Raw genomic sequence first — 23,379 nt, 5'->3', positions numbered from 1 at the left:
TCCCTGCTTGTATTTGGATGGATTTTATCACAACCCTGTAGAGACACAGGATTTCATCCTCATTACTTCTCAGCTGGAGGAAAGAAACGGTTTGTGTGGGATCCAGTTGACGGGGAGGCAGATCAATAAAAAATAATGTTCTATTTGTAATGGCATGATAGTACTTGTCCAGTTCATTAGCCTTCATGGCTTCAGATTACAGCAAATTCATTCATAAAAAGAAAACTGCTCAAGCACCAGTGAGGGTATCGGAGATACTTCAAACCCTGGGCCACAATGATTTATCTATTTCTTTGGGAAAGATTCTTTCTCCAACCAGAGTCTGCCTGAGCACCATTATTCACTTTCCTCCCAGCCTAGGATCAGCTCAGGCAATTTCTCCATTCAGACATAGAAAAAGGGAGTTTGAACAGAAGCTCTGGGTCAGTTTCTATTCTTCAAGACAAAAAGGTCCCACTCCCCCCGCCAAAGCCAAATTCCCACTTATTTCCTGGACACCTCTGGCCATCACTCAGCTGAGTTGGCAGCAGGGCCAGGGTGGCTGAGAATTGGGATGGAAGGGACCACATACACTCCACAAACTTCCCCAGCCACAATTAGACTCTTAGACACAGATTGTGGCCTCCCACACACTCCTCAAGAGTGCCTTTATGTGGCATCAGGAAGGGAGATGGGATCAGTCTCACAACATTCATCCTAAGGGGCTCCCCAGCTTTCCCCCCTAATTACAGATCAAAGATTGGGAATCCCACTTTTTGTGGAGTCAAATGCAGTTTTTGTGGAGTCAAATGCAGGAGCCACAAACAAATAACCAAGGTTCAGAGCAGTGATTATTTATTCATTGTCCACAGGAGGAATTTCCCTCCATAAAATAGTGGGAGGAAATTCCACAAACAAAAGGATGCACTCATATTTATACATTTCAGGAAAGGAGGAGAAAATGATAATCTACATATGCATATTTAATAGATCATGTAAGGACGAATACTCATAATTAGCAAGCCTACAATTAATTTCCCACCCATTTGCTGTTACTATCCTCAAGAAAGAGTAATTAAATAAAAAAAATCATTTTTATTGCCATCAGAGTTTTGATCAAATGTATTGAGAAACAATGGCGTCAAGGCTGCCCCACACATTCCTTCTACATCTCTATCTAGCTATTATGTCCCCATTCCTCTAAGAAATTGTTTTCTGCTTAATCTTCCAGACACTGTTTAAATATTTCAAGCAAAATCGTTGACCCACTCATGTAAGGAGAACAGCCTGGACCATTTTACAAGTGGACTGTTGGAACATTTTACGAGTTGAAATTCCTCTGTCTCATATTTCTACATTTCTTTTGATCGTAAGCTGCTCCTTTGTGTTCAGGTTTGGCCTCAGAAGGATAATATAGCACTTGGGGATGAAGATGCAGACCAGCAGACCACCACTGGAGGCCAGGATGGAGAAGACCTGCATAGCCACCATGTATTTCCCTTTGGTGCTGAGGTAGGTGGGCACAAAAGTCACCCAGACACTGCAGAAGACCAGCATGCTGAAGGTAATCAGCTTGGCTTCGTTAAAGGCCCCGGGAAGATTCCTGGCCAGGAAAGCCACCGTGAAGCAGATGGCAGCCAGGAAGCCCATGTAGCTGAGGGTGATGTAGAACATGACAACAGCCCCTTCGTTGCATTGCAGGATGATTTCTCCAGGCTGGGAGTGGAGGTCAGAGTCAGGGAATGGCGGAGAAACTCCCAGCCAGATGGAGCAGATGATCATTTGGACAGCAGAAGAAGAAAGAATGATGGAGTTGGCCAAGGTCTTCCCCAACCATCTCTTTGCTCGGTTTCCTGGTTTTGTGGCCAGGAAAGCCAGCACCACCGTGATGGTTTTGGCCAAGAGAGAAGAAATGGCAACTGAGAAGATGATGCTGAAGACTGTTTGTCTGAGAAGGCAGGTGGCTTTCCTTGGTTGACCAATGAAGAGAAATGGAGACAAGAAGCAAAGCAGAAGGGAGACCAGGAGGATGTAGGAGGAGTCCCGGTTGTTGGCTTTGACAAGGGGAGTTTCTTGGTATTTAATGAAGACGATTAAAATAAGGCCTGTGGTTAGGAAGAAGAGTAGGGCAAAAGATAGCAGGATGATACTGAGGTGTTCTTCATAAGAGAGGAAGGTTATAACTTTGGGGATACATTGGACTCTCTCCTCATTTGCATATTTATCATCTGGACACTTGGTGCATTTTTCTGTATCTGAAAAAACCAAAAGGCAATATTCCTTTGATATTCTATTCTTTTATCTTTCAAGACAGATCTTTCTAAGACAACTGATGTGAGGATCATTTTCCAAGAAGGATTGCTTAAATCAGTTTCACAAAAAGAGATCAGACTTTTTTTTCATTTGTTTGATGATACAAGAAATCTGAGGGGTTTCTGTGTCAAATGATTTGGTGTGTCTGGCCTAAACTCCATGCTGGTTTTGAAGCAGCATCTATTACCGGTAATACACTTTGAAAACAAATGTAGTAGTTAATGTAATTATAAATGTTGTGTTAAATTACATTCCTAAAATGTGTAATGTTCAATGAAGAGTTTTGCTTTAACTGAGTTTAGGATTTAGCAAAAAGGTATCATCTTACACACATATAAAGAAATTTTAGGAAAAATTAATTAGGACGCTGAGCTTGTTGATCAGAAGGTCGGCAGTTTGGCGGGTCGAATCCCAAGTGCCGCGTAACAGAGTGAGCGCCTGTTACTCGTCCCAGCTTCTGCCAACCTAGCAGTTCGAAAGCACGTAAAAATGCAAGTAGAAAAATAGGGACCACTCCGGTGGGAAGGTAACAGCGTTCCGTGCGCCTTTGGCGTCCAGTCATGCCGGCCACATGACCACGGAGACGTCCTCGGACAAGCGATGCCTCTTTGGCTTTGAAACGGAGATGAGCACCGGCCCCTAGAGTCGGAAACGACTAGCACGCATGTGCGGGGGAACCTTTACCTTTACCTTTTTTTAATAAATGAGGGGAGCATCACACTTTTTTGGCAAAATCTTTCTATTCAAAGAATGAGCAGATGAAGCAGTTTGGTTCCACGTTATTTCAGTTTAGTGATCTATTCAAGCACTGATCTAGTTACATATAAATCAACATTATATAGCTTCATGTTTTTATTAATTCTCCATTTTTCCATCCTTTTTGGTAGGTCTGTTTCAATTGAATCCCAATTGTGCATGTAGGGTTTTTTATTTTGTTTTTGGTTGGGGTTGTAATTGTTATTATCTCAATATATAACAACAAAAGGAGATTAAAGAAATGGAAGGCCCACTACCATTGATACCAAAAAAATTGAACTGACTTTAAATGAATATTAGTGTTTTACCTTTTATACGATAACATGGACAATTAGCCTTGGTGGAGCAGTGGGCTGATGCCTCCTTAAGTAACACCAGCTGCCTGCAATTAGTGCAGGTTCGAGTCCCACCAGGCTCAAGGTTGACTCAGCCTCCCATCCTTCCCAGGTAGGTAAAAGGAGGACCCAGATTGTTGGGGGCAATAAGCTGACTTTGTAATAATGCCGCTTGGGGGAGGTGAGAGCCCTAATAAACAGGCATGTGCATAGAATGAAGGCTACTGCTAAGCTTGTAAGCCGCCCTGAGTCTTCGGAGAAGGGCGGGATATAAATGGAATTAAAATAAAAATAAAAATTAAAGCACTGGAGAAAAGTAAACATATTTTACCCCCAATAATTTTACATTTAGCTTATCACTCCCACAGAGATACTGTCTTCTTTTATTTTATGGTATATTTTCTGTTTTCTTTTCTTTTCTGATCTTTTTTTCTTTTCTTTTCTTTTCTTTCTCTGTTGAGCCCAAAAGCTCTCGCTCCATGATGGTGGTTAATGTCCTTAATGGAAATTGATTGCTTATATCTTTTTATGCATCAGTTTTGGGGGAGGAGATACCATACATTTGCTTCAAATGAGGAAAAGCAGTGGACCTAAGGCAGGTCCTAAAGTTTCAAAGAACGGATATATTCCTAGAAAAGCAAACATAGAAGGACACATCCCAGCCAACAAGCAATGGCAATGGTAAAACTTTCCCAACTGCCTTAACTTCTTGTTTTTTTCCTAGCCCCTCCTTCAGGATCTTTGGGTTATTCTTCCTGTTAGATAAGAAATTCTGAATTTTAAAAATAGACAGGAAAACAACTAAGCTTCAAAATGCCTTTCAACATGGACTTTCCTCAAACTGCTCTGGATAAATCCAATTTCCACGAGACCAGCCCTTTTCTTCGGTGTCACCCACCTTCCTGAGTGGAGAAGGTCCCATCCGGACAAGGAATGCAGTCGTAGCAGCAGACCGGCTCTCCTTCTCGAGCCCTCTTGACAAATCCAGGACGACAACTTGCCACACATTTGGACTGAGGCAGGGACTAAGCAGAGAAACAAAGATTGACGAAGAAAATATGTTAGGACTCACCATTCATGGAAAATGGAGGTAGACGTGGACATCTCTGACTCCTTCAAAACAGATGTAGAAGTTATAACTAGTGGCAGATTCTTCATTTAGTTCCTCCCTTTATCTTTTGGCATGTAACATTGCAAGAAAACAACAACAACACTTTTCTGCATAATAAAGTCTGGAGGGATGGATTTGAAAAAAGTTTTAAGCATTAAGTGACAATCAGACGATTCTTCTTCATTCACTCATGGCCCTATTTCTCCATTCTTCATATACCCATGGTTTTAAAGTATGATGATCAATTCATATTAGATTTTCTCTTTGAAAGTACTCCAAAACAGTCTCCCAGTTAAGGTAGAAAGAAGAAATTCCTTTCACACTAGGACTGTCAACTTCAAAGAGAATGTTCTTCGGTTGTATATTTGTTTGTTGAATCCATACGGCTGCCATACTGTTGAAACAAGAATAAAACGGACTCTTTAATTTCTGGAATTGTAATCAAATGAGATGGTCCTTTCTTTGAAGAACTACAACTAGGTGACACCAACTGTCATGGAAAGAGAGACCCACATTTATTATTACTTAAATTTGAAACTTTTCACCCAGAGAGACTGAAGTATCAAGATAAACAATGGCACTGAAACTTTGAAGAGCCCTCTTACAAGACAAAGGACAAAAGTAAGTAGCTTTCATTTCAAATTCTCCCTCATTACCTTTGATATCAGGAAGGGCTTTTCTCTGGATCAAAGAAATGTTTCATTAGTTCAGTTTTCTGGGTCAGAGAATTATACAATGGGAGACATTATACACACAAGACACTCTTGTAAGCCATCCAGAGTCATTCTGGACAGGGAGACAAACGGCATATAAATCTGGAGAAGCTGAACTCTAATTCCAAAGCTTGTTTCCCACTGAGACACAAAGAGCCTGCACCCAGCTTTGAATAAACTCCATTGGATTCAAACCTGAACTCAGGCACTGCTCAACAGAATTGCCTTCTTCTTTGATATTTGTAAATAAGGAAGAAGCAATTGATGGCCTCTGTCACCAGGTTTATGGAGACAATTAATTCACAGGGTGTCAACGCTGCTAACATTGGATATTTTTCCATTGACAAATGATGGAAATGTAGCCATCTTTCACCTTTCACTTTTAGAGTTAGATGATGCTGTGAATGAGAGTCTAGTTAGACATAACAACACTAAACGTAGTGTGAGAATCAAGGTTATTGAGCCCAGAACTGATAAAGAATTGGCAAGCTGGAGAGGAAGCCAATTCCCAAGCTAATTTGGGAATGTGATTTATGACTGTTAATTAGAGGACGGAATTGCGCTTTAATACTATGTGCCCAGGGGAGGGGAATTCAGTTTTGGGCTTCAATTATGCTGTTCCGATATTATGCTACTCAAATAAAAGATTCTTTAAGGTAAACAATGCCTTGAAGTTCTTTTGAAGAGTTTCATCTGTCGGAACCATGACACAGGGAACACAAAAGACCATTATCTATCTCCTAAAGAGTTGTCCAAATCCAAATCCAAATTCTCTGAATCAGCTTAGAACATTGTTCCATTTTATAGCATCTGGAGGAATTTTCTTCATTACCCTCCTAAGCAGTTTAAGAAAAGTATCATTTCCGACTTCCGGGTGGCTCTCCAGCATCGCGGACGGTCAGAATCGACCGCCGGTCCCTCGCTGCTGTTTAAACCACGGAGCAGCTGACAATCAGCTGCTCCGTGGCGTGAAAACCCCACTCCTTGGGTGAAGAGGGGAGGGGGAGTTCCCAGGTAGGGGTAGAGCTCCCCTAGAGCCCCAGAACGTTTGTTCTGGGGCTTGAAGGGTGAGAGCCCCCCCGAAGCCTGGGCATCTCCGGAGCGGAGGACTCTTCTGCTATTAACAGAACAAGACACTGAATACACTCCTGCCAGATCTGATTGACATCTAGAAACATTGTTGCAGCAGAGAGGATACAGGAGTCAGATAAATAGCAAGTACAAGGCTTTAACTCTCGGAAGAAAGAAAACTTTTTTTTTGTCTCAATAACTATTTGGAAAAGAAAGGGAAAATGGCGTCTGAGTGAAAGGGAAGAGAGAGAAGATTTTTTTAAAGAAGCAAAGGGTTTTTTTCTTTTTTTCTTTCCTCTCTCACTTCTTTTATATTGAAAGTGTTTGTTGGGATATTGAGGAGGAATTGGACTTTAAATTTGACCTGCTTAAATTTACAATATTTGGTCTAAGTTGTTAAAAGAGAAGAAAAGTGAAAGTTTGGATGGAGAGTTAATTGGTTATAAAATGGCTTCTAAGCCTCCTAGAATCCCTGTTACTAAAAGTGCAGGGACATCGCCTGTTCATCAATCTGGATTGCAGTCTTTGACATCATCCCCTGCACCTGCTCCACCTGTAACTTTAAAGGACTTACAAGATGCTTTAAAAGTGGCTTTAGCGGACTTCCGGTGGCGACGCGACACCGAAGACAGCCGTTTTCGGGCTGCCCGCTCCGCAGCTGTGTTTTTCCATCGTAAACAGCGCCGATCAGCTGTTTAGATGGATTTGAAGCCCCCTCCTCGGGAGAAGAGGAGGGGGTGAGGCCCCAGGTAGGGGTTGAGCTCTCCGGGGCCGCCTGAGCTGAGAGTTTGGGCGGCTGAAGGATGAGCCCCCCCGAAGCCTGGGTTGCTCCGAGCTGCGCAGCGCCCCTGCTCCGGGATTTTTGGAGCAGAGCCAGGTGTTAGCAACCACCCCTGCCAAAAGGAAATACTTTTGATTATCAAGATGCAGGCAGAGCGGTACAGGAGGTCAAGGTGATGTGGACTCTTATCTTTAGTCTCTAGCTCAATGGATTTTATAGCTTTAAAGTGAAAGTGCGCAATAAGTGAAAGTGGGGGAAGATGGCGGCTAAAACTTCTAAAGCTCTTCGGAATGCGGGGTCTTCCCTGGTGCAACAGACCTCATTGCAAGCTTTGCTTCCTCCTGCACCTCCTCAGGCATTGATGCTTAAGGATTTACAAGATGCTCTTGGAAAGCATTCACAATTGATGTCTGACATGATGGATGAAAAGTTGAAAAAGCTGGAGGAGAAAATGGAGAAATTGGAGAAGAAGATGGAAGAGAAGTTTAGAGCAATGAGGGTGGACATGTTGTCTATGATTGAATCCGTAGCTGAATGTGTGCAAGAGCTGGATGTAAAAGTGGAGGATCTCAGTCAAAAGAACTCTATATTAGAAGCAAAGATATTAGAAAATGAAAATATAAGGGATAAAATGGACGGAGAATTGAGCCTTGTTCAGTATCATCAGATGCAGTATGCTATTAGAATCAGGGGTTTAAAGGAGAATTGTAAAGAAGATTTAAAGCAGCTGATTTCTGAGGCTCTGGAAGGGGTACTGGGCCAGCCAGCATCTGAAATTGAGGGAAATATGGACAAAATTTTTCGTGTAAATTCATGGATTGCAAGACAGAGGAAGTTACCCAGAGATGTGGTGGTCTATTTTACAAAGAGAGTAATTAGAGATGAAGTCATTCAAGCTGCTTATGATACTAAATTGGTAGTGGCTGAGCAAGAAGTCTTGGTTTTAAAAGAGATTCCTCCGAAGATCCTAAGGAGAAGGAAAGATTTTGCATTTCTAGTACAGGAACTTAAGAAATGTGATATTAAGTTTAGATGGGAGATTCCAGTTGGACTGGTGGTGACGCACGAAGGTAAAAGACATCGTCTGGTTACTGTGGCTCAGGCACGTGATTTTTATAGCAATGTGTTAAAAGCAACCCCCCTATCATTTTTGGAAGGTGTAAAGGGATACGGCGAGGGAAAGCTTCAAGATCTTGCAGATAGACAGACAGAGGACAATGGTGTTGGAGGGGATCAAGTTACAGTCTCATCGGTTGTTGCAGGAGGCCAGAAGATGACGCGTGCCGCCCTAAGAAGAGCGAGACGAGAGCAAGAGCAAGACCAACAGAAAGTTATGGAATCTCCAAAGTGTACTTACAGTGAAGATGTGGGAGGGGCGCGGTCTAAAGAAGTTTTGGGGGTCATGACAGACGTGCTCCAAAAGCTTTGGAGCGTTAAGATTGGTGATTAAATTTTTAAATTAGAATGTCAATGGATTAAATTTATCATAGAGGAGAAAGAAAGTTTTTTTTAATATTTAACACAATTTAAGATTGATGTTATTTGTTTGCTAGAAAAGTATATTAGGGTTATGGACTAAAAGTATGTGTTGAATTCTGTGAGACATTTGGCGTGATACATGCAAGAACTATTTTTGATCATAGTTTAGTTTGGTTGGAGATTATTAAGGTTAACAGAGATAGGCGCTTTTGGCGCGTAACTGAGAATTTGTTTAGAAATTAGAGAAAGGTGGGAGAATGCAAATAGTAGGTGAAAGTTTTTTTTTCTTTTTTTTTTTGAAATTAATATGAATAAGGACTGGGATTAAGAAAATCTATTCTGAGTCAAGCTCTTTTTCTGTTTTCCTCTTTTTCTTTTTTATTTTATTTGTAATATTAATATTGTTTTTATTCATTTTATATGAGCTAGAGGGAGATAGAATTAATAGTTTATTGTTGATAACATAGGGGTGCTTAAGTTTGTTTTTCGATTTTATACCCTGTATTTAGCTCTGGGAAGTTGGGGGGGGGGAGGAGGGAATCGGGGAGAGGGATAGGGAGGGCTAGATAGGGGTGGGGGAGGGGGGATCAAAGTCAAAATGTATTGTAAAACTTTTTAAATAAAAAAAGTGGCTTTAGTAACTCAGTCTGAAAAAATAACTGAAAAAATAACTGAACAGGTGGCTGTGCTTATTGAGGATAAGAACAAAGAAATGCGGGAGGACATTCTCTTAGCACTTCAGGGGCTTGCAGGTTGTATTGAGACTCTGAATGAACAGGTGGAAGAGGTGAAACAAAATAATCTGATGTTGGAGGCCAAAATGGGTGAAGTTGAATATAAAATGGATAAAATGGAGGAAGAGGTTGTGATGATACAATACAGAGATATGGAGTTTGCTCTGAGGATCAGGGATTTTAAAGAGAATCCTCAGGAGAATTTGCAAGAGATGCTGGCAGTTGCCCTGGCACCTAATTTGGGGTTTCAACCCAAAGATTTCTTTGGCGTGATAGATAAAGCTTTTAGAGTTAACTCCTGGATTGCCAGGCAAAGGAAATTGCCAAGAGATGTGGTGGTGTATTTTACGAAGAGAAAGATAAGAAATTTTATTTATTTATTTTATTTATTTAATTAAATTTTTATACCGCCCTTCTCCCGAAGGACTCAGGGCGGTGAACAGGGCATATCATGAAACTACAAAAATACAAAAGTTAAAAAAGAATTAAATTATTGCCCACAGTAAAAACAATAAAAATATATATAAATATTAAAACCCTAAGTAATTCCCCATCAGGCCAGGCCAGCTTGTTCAAATAAATGGGTCTTTAACCCGCGCCGGAAGGAGCGGAGATCCGGTGCCATCCGGAGCTCAACCGGCAGCTGATTCCACAAAGCCGGGGCGCCCACAGAGAAGGCCCTCCCCCTGGGGGCCACCAGCCGACATTCTCTGACTGGAGGCACCCTGAGGAGGCCCTCTCTGTGGGAACGCACGGGGCGGAGGGGAGTCAACGCCGGCAGCAGGTGGTCCCCGAGGTATTCCGGACCCATGCCATGTAAGGACTTAAAAACCATCACTAAGACCTTGAAATGAGATTATTCAAATTTTTTATAATAAGTTTTTTATAATAAGATTTAAAATTGTTGGTCAGGAGGTTTTGATTCTGAAAGAGATTCCCCCCAAAAGTTTTGAGAAAAATAAAAGATTTTGCTTTTCTGGCAGAAAAATTGAAAAAACAACAGCTTTAGTTCAGATGGGAGATACCAATGGGGATTGTGGTGAATTTTGCTGGAATAAGATACCGTCTTAATAAAGTTCTGAAGGCACAAGATTTTTATACTAATGTATTGAAAGCAGGTTCACCACCATCTTCAGAAGATAAAGAAGGAAAGGATGAAGGAGTGCGACAGTCACAAGAGAAACATCAACTTTCTGAAACAGTGCAACCCTTGGCTATAGTAGAAGAACCTATGACTCAAAGAATAACTTGGGCTGCATCTAGACGTAAGGCACAACAACAACAACGGCAACAGGATCAATGTTTGATGATTACAACTCAAGAATCAAGTGAAGCAGAGGGAGGAGCGAGGCCGAAGAGACAGATCTCTGAAGATCTTCAGGAGGCGCTCCGGAGGCTTCAAGTTGCAAAAGATGGCGACAAAATTCCTGACTTGGAATGTTAATGGTTTGAATTCACCACAAAAGAGGAAGAAAATATTTCAGTATTTGAAACATTTTAAAAATGACGTTGTTTGTTTGCAAGAGACGCATATTCGGGTTTCTGATCAAAAATATTTGATAAATTTGAGACTGGGTACACAATTTATTGCATCCGCTCCAGAGAAGAAAAATGGTGTAGTAATATATGTGAAGAAGGGTCTGATAGCCAAATTAATAGAAGCAGATATACAAGGAAAATATTTTATTATTGAACTTTTGATTGAAGGGAAGAAAATACTTCTAATTGGAATATATGCTCCTAATCAACAACAAGAAGAATTTTATAAATTGCTACACAACAAAATAACTCAATGGGACTATAAGTCTTGTATCTTAATGGGAGATTGGAATGGTGTGCTGGACATGCAGAAGGATAAGAAAGGTTTTTTTAAAAATACTCCTAATCATGCTAGATTGCCTAAATCTTTCTTCGAGTTGAAAGATGATTTGGAATTGAGAGATATTTGGAGAGAAAGAAACGTGGATGAAAAGGATTTTACTTTTTTCTCAGACAGACATCAATCCTTTTCTAGGATTGATTTTATATTAATTACTAATGATTTTTTTTCTAGGATTAAGAAGATCAAGATATGTCCAAGAACTTTATCAGACCATAGTCCAGTTTGGATGGAGTTGGATAAGGGTAATGATGACAGAAGATCATGGAGATTAAATGAAAACTTAGATAATGTGGAAGAATGTAAAAAGCAGATGAAAGAATTTTTTATTATGAATATACACAAAGGTACTTCTATTGAAATGGTTTGGGATGTAAGTAAAGCTTATATGAGGGGAGTTTTAATATATTTGAATAATAAATATAGATGTAGAATGGAATTTAAGCGTAAAGAAATTGAGGAGGAAATAAAGAGGAAAGAGAAAGCTTTTACTATGGATCCATCTGACAAGAGGCTAAAAGATTCAATTAACTTGTTAAGAGGTCAGTTTGACATGCTGATGGCGGACCAGGTGGCAACTAATTTAAGACATGCTAAACATAATATTTTTAATAATGCAAATAAACCTGGCAGGTGGTTAGCTTATTTATTAAGGAAAAAACAAAGATCTCGTCAGATAGATAAGATAGTTTATAAGGGTAAAGAAGTGTTTCAGCAAAATCTCATTAAAAAGGCTTTTGTCGAATTTTACTCTAAGCTGTATGCAAGGGATAACAGTCAAGGTTTAGACATAGATAGTTATTTGCAAGGAGTGAACATCCCGGCGCTAACACAAGAGCAACAGGAAGAGATGAATCAATTGATAACCACTGAAGAAATTATTTTAGCAATTAAACAATTAAAATTAGGTAAGGCACCTGGGACAGATGGATTGACTGCTACTTATTATAAAAAATTACAACTATAGATGGTGGAACCTTTAAAAGAATTGTTTAGAACAATCCAATCCGGAGGGGAGGTTCCTCCATCATGGAGAACAGCATTTATAACGTTGATTCCAAAGGAAGATCAAGATCTTATACAAACTAAAAATTATACACCTATATCGTTGTTGAATTCTGATTACAAGATATTTGCAAAATTTTAGCAAATAGATTGATGAAGGTTATGCAACAAATGATCCATATTGACCAAACAGGATTTCTAAGTGGTAGGCAAATGAAAAATAACGTGAGACATATTGTAAATGTATTAGAATATTTAGAAAGAAATAACCAAGTCCCTGCAGCGCTGATTGTTCTGGACGCTGAAAAAGCTTTTGATCAATTGGACTGGCAATTCTTATTTAAAGTGTTAGAGAAGATGCAGTTTGGGGGTAAGTTTTTACAACCTATTAGGGCTATATATCAAAAACAAACAGCACAAATAATAATTAATGGTAGCTTATCAGAAGCTTGTAAAATTGAAAGGGGTACAAGACAGGGATGTCCACTGTCGCCATTGTTGTTTGTTTTAACATTGGAAATATTATTGATTAAAATATGTGATTCAAAGAAAATAAAGGGAATTAAAATAAAAGATCAAGATTATAGATTGAGAGCGTTTGCAGATGACTTGGTTATTACGTTAAGTCAACCAATTCAATCAGTTACAGATTTAATGGAAATAATTTTACAATATGTACAAGTTTCGGGATTCAAAGTAAACAGACAAAAAACTAAGGTATTGTCTAAAAATATGACCATAGAACAAAAGGTAGCTTTAGAAAAATTAACGGGATTTGAAATAGTTAAAAAGGTTAAATATTTGGGGGTACATCTCTCAGTTTCAAATACTAAATTATATAAGAATAATTATGAATTGTTATGGTCCAAAATACAAAAAGAGTTAGATAGTTGGAGGAAATTACAACTGTCTTTATCGGGAAGAATTGCAGCTGTGAAAATGAATGTTTTACCTAAATTTTTATTTTTATTTCAAATGATACCTGTACTTAAAAAAGATTCAAATTTGGAAGAATGGCAGAGAGGTATTAATAAATTTATTTGGGCAGGGAAGAGACCGAGAGTTAAATTTAAGATAATGCAAGATGTACGTGAAAGAGGCGGTCTAAAAGTGCCCAATCTTAAATTATATTATGATGCAGCAGCATTATCGTTAATTAGTGATTGGTTTAATTTAACACAAAGGAGATTATTGAATATTGAAGGGTGGGATATGTTATATGGTTGGCATGCTTATTTATTGTATGACAAAAAAGTGGACAAAGTTTTTAAAACACATATATTAAGATCTGTCATGTTGAGAGTTTGGAAAAAATATCGATATAAGTTGAATTATAAAATTCCTATTTGGGCAATACCTAAACATGCAATAGAAAATATAAATGTGGGATTTAAACATGATGTGATAACATATAAAGAAATTCTTAGACTGGAAAAGAATGAATGGCAATTGAAGTCTTTTAATATTCTAAAAGAAGAAAGAATAGTACAAACTTGGTTTCAGTATGGGCAGTTACAGGCCAGATGGAAAGAAGATCAGAAAATTGGTATTTCAATATCAGATGAGAATTTGGTAAAGCAAATTAGAGATCAAAGTCGAGCGCATATAAGAAGGATATATAATGCATTGATAGAAATCGACTCAGAAGCGGAACTGGTTAAGGATTGTATGATAAAATGGGCCCAGAATTTTCAAGAACCAATAATAATGGACACTTGGGAGAAAATATGGCTTAGGAATGTTAAATTCACACAGGCACAAAACTTAAGGGAGAATTTTTACAAAATGTTTTATAGATGGCATTTAGATCCCCAAAAATTAGCATGTATGTATCCAAATTGTCAGCCAAAATGTTGGAGATGTGGTTGTGATGATGCAACGTATTATCATGTATGGTGGACTTGTAAAAGAGTTAAAGCTTTCGGATCAAAATTTGGTGGAACATGCAGAAGATCTTTAAGAGAAAGATAAGATTTTCACCACAATTGTTTTTGTTGGGTATTATCACTGACTGTACTGCTAAAGAAACTAAATTGATGCTGAACTTAGTAACAGCTGCAAGACTTTTGGTAGCACAATACTGGAAGAAGGAGGATCTGCCTACTATAGAAGAACGGACTTTGAAAGTCTCGAACTTGGCAGAAATGGCCAAAATCTCGGCATATGTGAAAGATCACTCGCAACAAAGATATATAGTAGAATGGAGAAGATGGATTGATTATATTCAGAATAAATATGGGACTACAAAGTATCATTTAGCATATCAATAGTTTTTAGTCATTATAATTAGAGGATATATTTTTTATCTTTTCTATGGTTAAGAAGAGTTAAAGTGCGATAGGATTTAAAGAGTAATTATAGTAATTAGAATATTTTAGATTGAGATTGTGTGATGTAATACCCTGTATTCAGTTCTGGGAAGTCGGAGGGGGGTGTTGGGAAGGGAGGGAGGGGGAGGGGGGTGGGTGAGATGGGGTATATGTTTTAAAAATGTATTTTAAAACTTTTCAATAAAAAAAGAAAAGAAAAGTATCATTTCCCACATTCGATTCTCAGCAAAGGTCATCCATCATGGTGACTAGTCTTAGCCACTTGAAATGGTTCCTGAGGCTTTGGAAGACAGAGGAAAGACATGAATATTCCACCCACCTTGTTGAGCAACTTTAGTTGTGGAAGAGCATCTTGGTTGACAATAAGTCTTTGTCTTTCAAAACTCCCCAATGGCTCTTCAGTGATATCCATCTTGCCGAGAACCACCCAGGTCCTGATCTTCAGATCTGCTGCTATATCTCCATTTTGGTCCAAGTACAAATTAATGAGTGAAAGATTGCAAAACTCATTTTTCGCCAGAAAAGGATGAAACTAAAATAGAAAGATGCATAAATTTTAAAAGCAGAAAAAATGGTTTCTTATCCTATATGGTCTTTTCACATTTGAATATTTCTTCTACAATTGTCTGACTTGCATGTATTGCTAGTTGGGAGAACAAGAGTTACCAATATCTTCAAAAATGTAGAACAATGATTCAGCAAAATTTGAAAAAAAATTATTGAGAAAATTTTCTAGAGTAGTCACAAAACAATCAAACAAACAAACCAAAAAGAGATTACTCATAAGCTCTTTGAAAATAGCTAGGTGATTACAAATAAACATGGATTTGTCTAGAAGTAAGTTCCCTGGCAAATCTTCCAGGTAAGCAGAAGGAAACATGACCAAGGAGCTAATTCTAATTTATTATAAAGCTGCATTATGAGAATCTTGCAAATCTGAAAGCATAATCCCCCCAATTGTTTGTACAACATGAAAATTTGGGCAGGAACCTTTCTGAGTTTCTTTGCCCATTATGCAGCTAAGGGCCCCCCTCCCACTTGTCTGATTTGTGGTTAGCAGCTCTTCTTCCACCCAAGGTCATTCTCATATATCATTACACTTCGTTAGTACATTGTGGGAATGCTTGTGATATAACTTGATTTCATCCAACTACTGTATTAACAAACTTCTTCATAAAGTCATGATTGAGAACCTAGTTAAGTGATGGTTAGATATTGTGATAATTAAGTGGAAAAAGATAATCTTACAAATGTTGCTGAAATAATTTTTAATGTTCCTCATAGAAATGGGAAGATATGAATAACAATTATTCCTTGCTCATTTATTCTTCAATATATTCATTAATATAGGCAGATAAAATACATAAATGTTCATTTTGGGTTGCACAATTTATTCCAACTTAGATCACTTTTAAAAAATTCCCAGCGACCAGAAAAATAATTTATGATTTCTCAATAGAGAAATGTGCATAAATTAAATCCAGTAGAAAAATACGTGATATTTAGCCATTTGCACTTGACAAATTATGGTATCTTGCATAAGAACAGACAGATGGAAATTAAAAGGTCCCCTTACCTGCCATGGCTGCAGCCTTGGAGCCCCCAGCCTCTCTTTCACCTCCTTGCTTCTCCTCCTGCATCTGGAGGAATAGGCAGCGTTCAAGGCCTGGGCCAGAGTGTTAATGAAACTGTACATGTAGGGGTGATTTGTGATGCGGATCCTGTTCCTTTTCTCCTGGGTCTCCAGTGGGGCTTTCTGGGTGCATCTTCTGCGGCCTTTCACAGAAAAGACGTGCTTTGAAAGAGAACAGCGGAAATACTGACTTTCAATCTGGGGTTCCAGAAATAAATGAGGTTCAAAGGGATAATGTGTTTGCCTATTTTTCTGCTGAAAATAAAAGGCCCAAATACTATGAACATATCTGAGAAGTCTGTGCCTTCTAATTTCTAAATAACCCAAGACGGTCAAGATCCAGACTTTCCCTTCAATGGCTCCTTGCAATCCCATAAGCGCTAAATGGAAAGGAAAGACTCTGAACCAAATGGCATCAAATTCCATGAAGTGAACAAAGACATTGACTTCTCTCCACTTAGAGAGGGCATTCCTGAGGGATGCTGTATGTCCAGTTGTTGAGAATTGTTGTGATATGACAACACAAATTCCATTCCTGACAAGTACAGGAGTGAAAGTCCTCATGAAATTTGCTCCCTTCTCTGTGTCTGAAGCAAAGAGGCCAATCAGGGTCCACCTGAAATGGAGAAGCAGCTGGACAATGGCTGGGTAGTTGATCCCTTCTTTGGGGAGCATCTGGTGGAAAAAGGGGAATTGACTTTTATCACTCAGGGCCTCTGAAGCAGCTACAACACTGAACTGAAAAAGCAATGAAGAATGCTGTGTTATATTTGGGGGTCAGAACAAATCCTAAATATTTGCTTTTAGAATCCAGCCTGGTTCTCTTGAACGTATTAGAACAATGTATTATTGATTAGCCATTAAGCCATACAAAATGTATATTGTAGAACACAGAAGACTAATGTCAGTATATAAAAACAGAATGCAAGAATGAGGGGCTTGCACACTAATAATTATAAATCTGATTTTTAGACAAAAGACAAATTGTATAAATTCTCAATTCAACTCTGAGGGCAACAGCTGAAGTCCTTTTGTCCACCCTCGAGATTCTCCTCAGATGCTGTGATGGTGTTTGTTCTAGTAGTGATATAGATTAAACCCAAAAAGTCAGTTTGATATAAGGGCTTCAGGGTAACTTTGAGATTATATATTGTAATAAATGGGGGAAAAACTGGGTAGCTAAGATTTTTTTAAGTTTAAGCAGTAAATTCACTCACACCCTTTCTCTAACTGGTTCCTATAATGATGAGGGAAACAATATCCAGTCTCAGAGAAAACTTGCCCAGGTAAAGAATGGTGTTGTTTACTCTGTTGGATTACCATCAATAGGCATCAATGGCTATGATGTTGTTTTCCAAAGATCATAACTTTTAACTTTGATTTATCAATAACCATTGAATTATTATATCAGTAGGAGCTTTCTTAAAACTTTTCTTAACAGTCTATACAATCCAACTTAGGAGTACAATAATAGTAAAATATTATCAGAATGAACAAAGGTGTACCGATATGTATTTAGCACCTTAGAGATTTGTACTTCAGGATCCTTCATTTTTCCTGTTGAAATGCTCAGGCAGGAAACCCTATGCCATTTCAGACAAATGGCTGTCCAGTCTCTTCTTAAAAACTTCCAGTGTTGGAGCATTCACAACTTCTAGAGACGAGTCGTTTCACTGATTATTTGTTCTAACTATCAGGAAATTTCTGCTTAGTTCCAGGTTGCTTCTCTTCTTGATTAGTTTCCATCCATTACTTCTTCTCAAACCCAATTCCAGCAACCATTGTTTATATTGCTAACCACATTGATTTGTGCTTTAGATTGTAAGCCACCCTGAGTCTTCGGAGAAGGGCGGGATATAAATGGGATTAAAAAATAATATGTCTTAGCCTCCAGTCCCCTAATCATCTTTGTTGCTTTTCTCCGCACTCTTTCTAGAGTCTCAACATCTTTTTTACATGGTGATAACCAAAACTGGATGCAATATTCCAAGTATAGTCTTACTAAACATTATAAAGTGGTATTTACACTTACTAAACATTATAAAGTGGTATTTACACACGTGCGCCTTTGGTGTTTAGTCATGCCGGCCACATGACCACGGAGACGTCCTCGGACAAGCGCTGGCTCTTCGGCTTTGAAACGGAGATGAGCACCGGCCCCTAGAGTCGGAAACAACTAGCACGCATGTGCGGGGGAACCTTTACCTTTAGCTTTATTTACACTTCATGTGATCTTGATTCTATTCCTCTGTTAATGTAGCCTAGCACTGTCTTGGCTTTTTTGGCAGCTGCAGCACACAGCTGGCTCCTATTTAAGTGATTGTCCACTAGGACTCTGAGATCCCTCTCACAGTTACTATTATTGAGCAAAGTACCTCCCATATATACCTGTGCATTTGTTTTTTCTTGCCTAAATGTAGAATCTATCTTTTTTCATTATTGAATTTCATTTTGCTAGATAGTGCCCAATGTTCAAGTGTGTCAAGATCCTCCTGTCTTAAGCCTGTCTTCTGGAGTGTTGGCTATTCCTGCCAGCTTACTGTCGTCTGGAAATTTAATGAATTCCCCATCTATCCTCTCATCCAAATCATTGATGAAGATGTTGAAGAGTACTGGGCCTAAAACAGAGTCTTAGGGTATCCCACTGCATACTTTCCTCCATATAGATGCAGTTCCATTGAGGGCTACACATTGAGCGGGGTTGGTCAGCCACTTATGAATCCATCTGGTGGTGATGCTTTCTAACCCACATTTTTCTATCTTATCAAGGTTGTGGTCTACTTTATCAAATGCCTTATTGAAGTCCAAGTAAATTATATCCATAGCATTCCTCTGGTCCACAAATTTTGTCACCTGGTCAAAGAATGCAGTAAGATTTGTCTGGCATGATCTGTTTTTGATAAATAGGGCAGGTATTATTTACATGTGAAAACGAAAATGCCAGTAGAGGTACTCACAATAAGGGATATTTTTTGAATAGCCAAATAGCCAGTAGAAAGTCCTCTCCAGGGACCTTATTGATCTTCAGGTCTTTTATGATGAATTTGAACATGAACATAATGTGCTAAAACAGTTTACATGTTCACTAATATGGAGAAAAGCAGCTCTTGAATTTAATGGAGAAGATATGATTGGATCTCACCCCGCATCCTCCCACTCACTATACCAGATAGAGAAACACTCACACAAACCTGTGGGACTTTGTAGATGTCTGCTAATGTTGACATCTGCATGGAGATGTCCCTGTGAGTTCCATCAATAAGAGCCAAAAGGTTGTCCTTCCTTCCACAGCCATAGTTGGGGACATTGGCTTCTCCAGTGGAGAGAATGTCCAGCAAGGCACCTGAAGTATGTAAAGTGCTCAAATAGTTGTCATGGAAGTTGTAGCCAAGTGTGAGATTGTGCAGGAGCTGGAGATCCATGTTCAAAAATTGAATGGCAAAAATGGATTGTAGGGTTTTCATAAAACCAAAGGAAAGCACACTGCCAAAAAATGTGTATGTTATTATCAACATCAACATTTTATATATATATCCAGTCCTCTTTGTCTCCACAAGTCTACTGAGCCTCAAGCCAACATTGATCCAAAACCAAGGATCAGTTAGGTTAGTACTCTAGTGATGAACCCAGGATTTTTTTTCCAGCCCTATCTTTGGATTTGAGTCTATTCCACAAAATAAGAAAAACAAGTCAAGTCATGCAAATCAAAATCATATAGAAGTAAGTGAAATAAGAAGAAAAGAAAGAGAGTGTTAGGTCTGCAAATAGAGGGAATGCAACTCCGTCACTTACAAAGGAGACTGACTAGAAGAAGCACTGTTGGTTGTAGTGATGATCATAGCAATGAGATGGTCTCCTGGCCTGTAATAGTTCCATGGTTGTTTTCCATCCTGGCGATCCAAACTCAGCCGACACTTCCTTCTAAATTTCCCAGAGACCGGCTTGGACATCAGCAGCATCAAAAGGAGAAGCAGGAGGCCCATAATTCTTAGGGATAAATCAAACCCCTTCCCAATTCTCAATAAAAGAAGTTGAGTTAGAAGTATTCAAAGCACACTCACAAGATGGAAACGTTAGTGGCTTTCCTAATTCAGTAACCGACACCCCAAGCTTCACCTGGAAAGAGTAGAAAAGTACATTCAAGAACTTGGACCATACAGAATGTGACCTAAGATATTTATCCATTTCTGATGAAAAATCTCATGTTGCTTCAGTCTGATATTTGCATTGGACAGTTATTGGAGGGTTAGCTGAAAGAAAACATGTTAGTGAAAAACCACAGAAACACCCCTAGGGGCTCTGTTCTGTAGTGGATGCAATTATTCCTGTCAGGACATGTCTATAAAGTGATGCGGGTACAAGATAATTCAATTAAAAGGGAATTCTACTGTCCTACAACATGGTCTCTTGTCTCCAGAGACTGCTGGGGAAGCTCACCCAGAGCTATGGAGTTTGGTGATACTCTAGGTTGATGTCACTTAATTTTAGTGCTGCATGTCTTTGAACACCAAGGAAGCGATTAATACTCTTGAACTCTGCCTAATGTTAAGAGTAGGGCCTGTTTGAGATTTTCTTTTCTATCATATCTCTATATATTAATCCTAAATTGTGGCTGATTTTAACATTGGTTGTGCCAGAAGTGAAATTAAATTGCCCATCTTTTCTAGCAATGTACATTTTGGGATGTCTAAAAGGCAGGAAAGGAAATGTTATGGTTCTGTTAGATGAAACCAGTAAAAGAACTTCAAGGCAAGAATTCTTTCTTAAATAACATTTTATTTAGAAAACAAAGTATCGGCACTTACATAGTTGAAGCCAAGAATGAGATTCCCTCCTCCCAGATACAAAGTAACAAATTTCAATTCTCAGCCCACAAGAGCTGTCATAAATCACATTCCCCAATTAGCACAAAATGTGGGCCTTCCTCTCCGGCCCCTCAGTTTGCCAAAACCTTATCAGAACACGTCCTTGAGTTCCCACACTGTTAAATTGTTATGGCTAGCTAAATCCTCAGGCATTTACCCCATCCCCCCTTCTACATCTGAACTCTAAAAGAATAGAAAGGCACATTTGTTAAGGAATTTGTTGCGCAGAGGTCTCCTTGTGCTACCAAAGAGTTGCACAGACAAGGAAGGGTACTGAAAGCAGCAAGAGTCACACAGTAAGAGTACACTGAGTTGTAAAAACAAAAAGTAGTTTACTTTAAGGTGGTGTAAGAACAAAAATGCACAGTCAAAAATAAACAGTCCAGGTCATAAACAATAGCAACAGTCCAAGGAGTAATCCAAACTACAAAGTCTTCTTACCGGTCCAGAGGTCAATACACAGTTCAGGTTTACAACAGTAGTAAACCAACAGCAGAGCAAAAACAGTAATAGTAGAGATCAGTGAATTCAGAGAGAGAAGCTACGTTCCTAGCTTCCTCTTATGGCCATGAGAACACTTACACACCCATTGGCCAATTAACAACTTAAAGACATAGCATTATAGTTAATATATTTTCAACCCAACATTGTAGGCTAACACCATATGCCTAACATTCTCCCCTTTGGGTAGAATAATATATAACTCTTACAATCTTATGCACATTCTTTCACAATTAGCATTGTGTTTCACAGCACTTTGTACCTTCGTAAAATGGTCTGCAATATTTACATCAGATGGGCAATACTCTAGCTGTATTAATTTGTCTTTGACACATTGTCTGACATTCAAATAACGAAGATCAGTATGTTTAGATCTTGTTCTTACTGCAGCATTATTAGCCATCTTTATCGCAGCTTGATTGTCCTCATACACAATAAAGGGATCATTTACATTTAAACCCATATCTAACAATAATTGTTTGTACACTAGCAGTTCTGTACACAACACTGATAGACATGAAAATTCAGCCTCCATTGTAGATAAGCTTATGTGTTTTTGCCTAATGGACTTCCATCCAATCAAAGAATCACCCAACATTATAGCCAACCCTGAAGTAGATTTACGAGTGTTTGTATCAGAGGCAAAACTCGCATCTGCATATGCTGTGAGGATTAACTCATGATTTGGCTCTAAATATAACGAGTAGTGAATAGTCTGCTTCAAATACCTTAATACTCGTTTAGCTGATTGCCAGTGTCTAACAGTTGGATTATTGTTGTACCTAGCCAATTGATTTACACAGTAAGAAATATCAGGTCTAGACCAATTACTCAGATACATAAGACTTCCTATCAAAGATTGGTACATAGTCTTATCAAATACAGGACTCTCAACATTAGTGTCCTTAAAATCCATAGCCATCGGAGTTTTTGCTGGTTTACACATTTCCATATTGTATCTCTTTAATAACTGAGATAGTTTACTGGCTTGTGACACCTTAAAACCCCTATTCGTTTTCACAATATCTAACCCCAAATAGTGGCTTATTTTCCCAAGATTTCTAATTGTGAATTTATTTTGCAATCTTGAAATGATGGTTTGTGCTTCTAACTCAGTTTTTGTTATTATTGCAATATCATCTGTGAATAATAAAAGAAAAGATAATGCTCCATTGTGTTCTCTTCTAAACAAACAAGGATCAGCATTACTGGCTACAAAACTTATTGCACTTAACTCATTAACTATACATTTGTTCCACTCATAGCCTGATTGTTTCAATCCATAGAGGCTTTTCTTTAATTCCCAACAATCATGGTCTCTATCATTAGTCAATCCTAGTGGTATTCTTAAATAAATAGTATGTTGCAATGGAGCATGTAGATATGCAGTTTCAACATCTACATGGTTAACCATATATTGGTTTTTAGCCGCCCATACTAAAGCTGCTCTTAAAGTAGTTGCCCTCAGACTGGGTGCAAACACCTCGTCATAATCCTCAGTAGTTTGGGCAAAACCTTGTGCAACCAAACGTGCCTTATGGGTTATAGTTCCATCTACTCCTTTCTTTATCTTATATATCCATTTACAACCTATATAGCTTGCTCACCAGGTGGCAGTTTTGCTTTCTCATAGACCTTAAGATCCTGCAAAGACTTCAACTCCCTGTTCATTGCAGCTTTCCATGATGCCTGTTCCTTTTCAGGATACATCCTGATCTCATCATAGTTAGATGGCTCTACACTAACTTGACATATTATACTGGCTTCATAGCGATCAGGTGGACGTCTGATGCACGTTGAACGCCAAGAAATTACAGGGCTTTGAATTTCTGACTCCTTTCCTTCCTCTGATTCATCTATTATCTCCCCTATCTCCTCTTCAACTTTTATATTT

At 38.7% G+C, this 23,379-nt stretch overlaps 1 protein-coding gene across 1 annotated transcript; it reads right to left on the bottom strand.

Annotated features, from left to right (window-relative positions):
* Window positions 1–1,063: 1,063 nt before the first annotated feature.
* LOC310648034 (vomeronasal type-2 receptor 26-like) lies at window positions 1,064–20,218 on the bottom strand. The gene is made up of 6 exons (XM_083375664.1): window positions 19,912–20,218; window positions 19,286–19,602; window positions 16,063–16,844; window positions 14,806–15,018; window positions 4,282–4,408; window positions 1,064–2,234 (listed from the first exon to the last, which is right to left on the bottom strand). The coding sequence occupies exons 1-6, from the start codon at window positions 20,100–20,102 to the stop codon at window positions 1,324–1,326; spliced, it is 2,541 nt and encodes an 846-aa protein (XP_083231790.1). The 5' UTR covers window positions 20,103–20,218; the 3' UTR covers window positions 1,064–1,323.
* Between the last annotated feature and the right edge of the window lie 3,161 nt (window positions 20,219–23,379).

The sequence above is a fragment of the Vipera ursinii genome, assembly GCF_947247035.1.
Source record: "Vipera ursinii genome assembly, chromosome: 17".
In the NCBI taxonomy this organism is placed as follows: domain Eukaryota; kingdom Metazoa; phylum Chordata; class Lepidosauria; order Squamata; family Viperidae; genus Vipera; species Vipera ursinii.
This window is presented reverse-complemented; position numbering and strand designations above follow the sequence as displayed.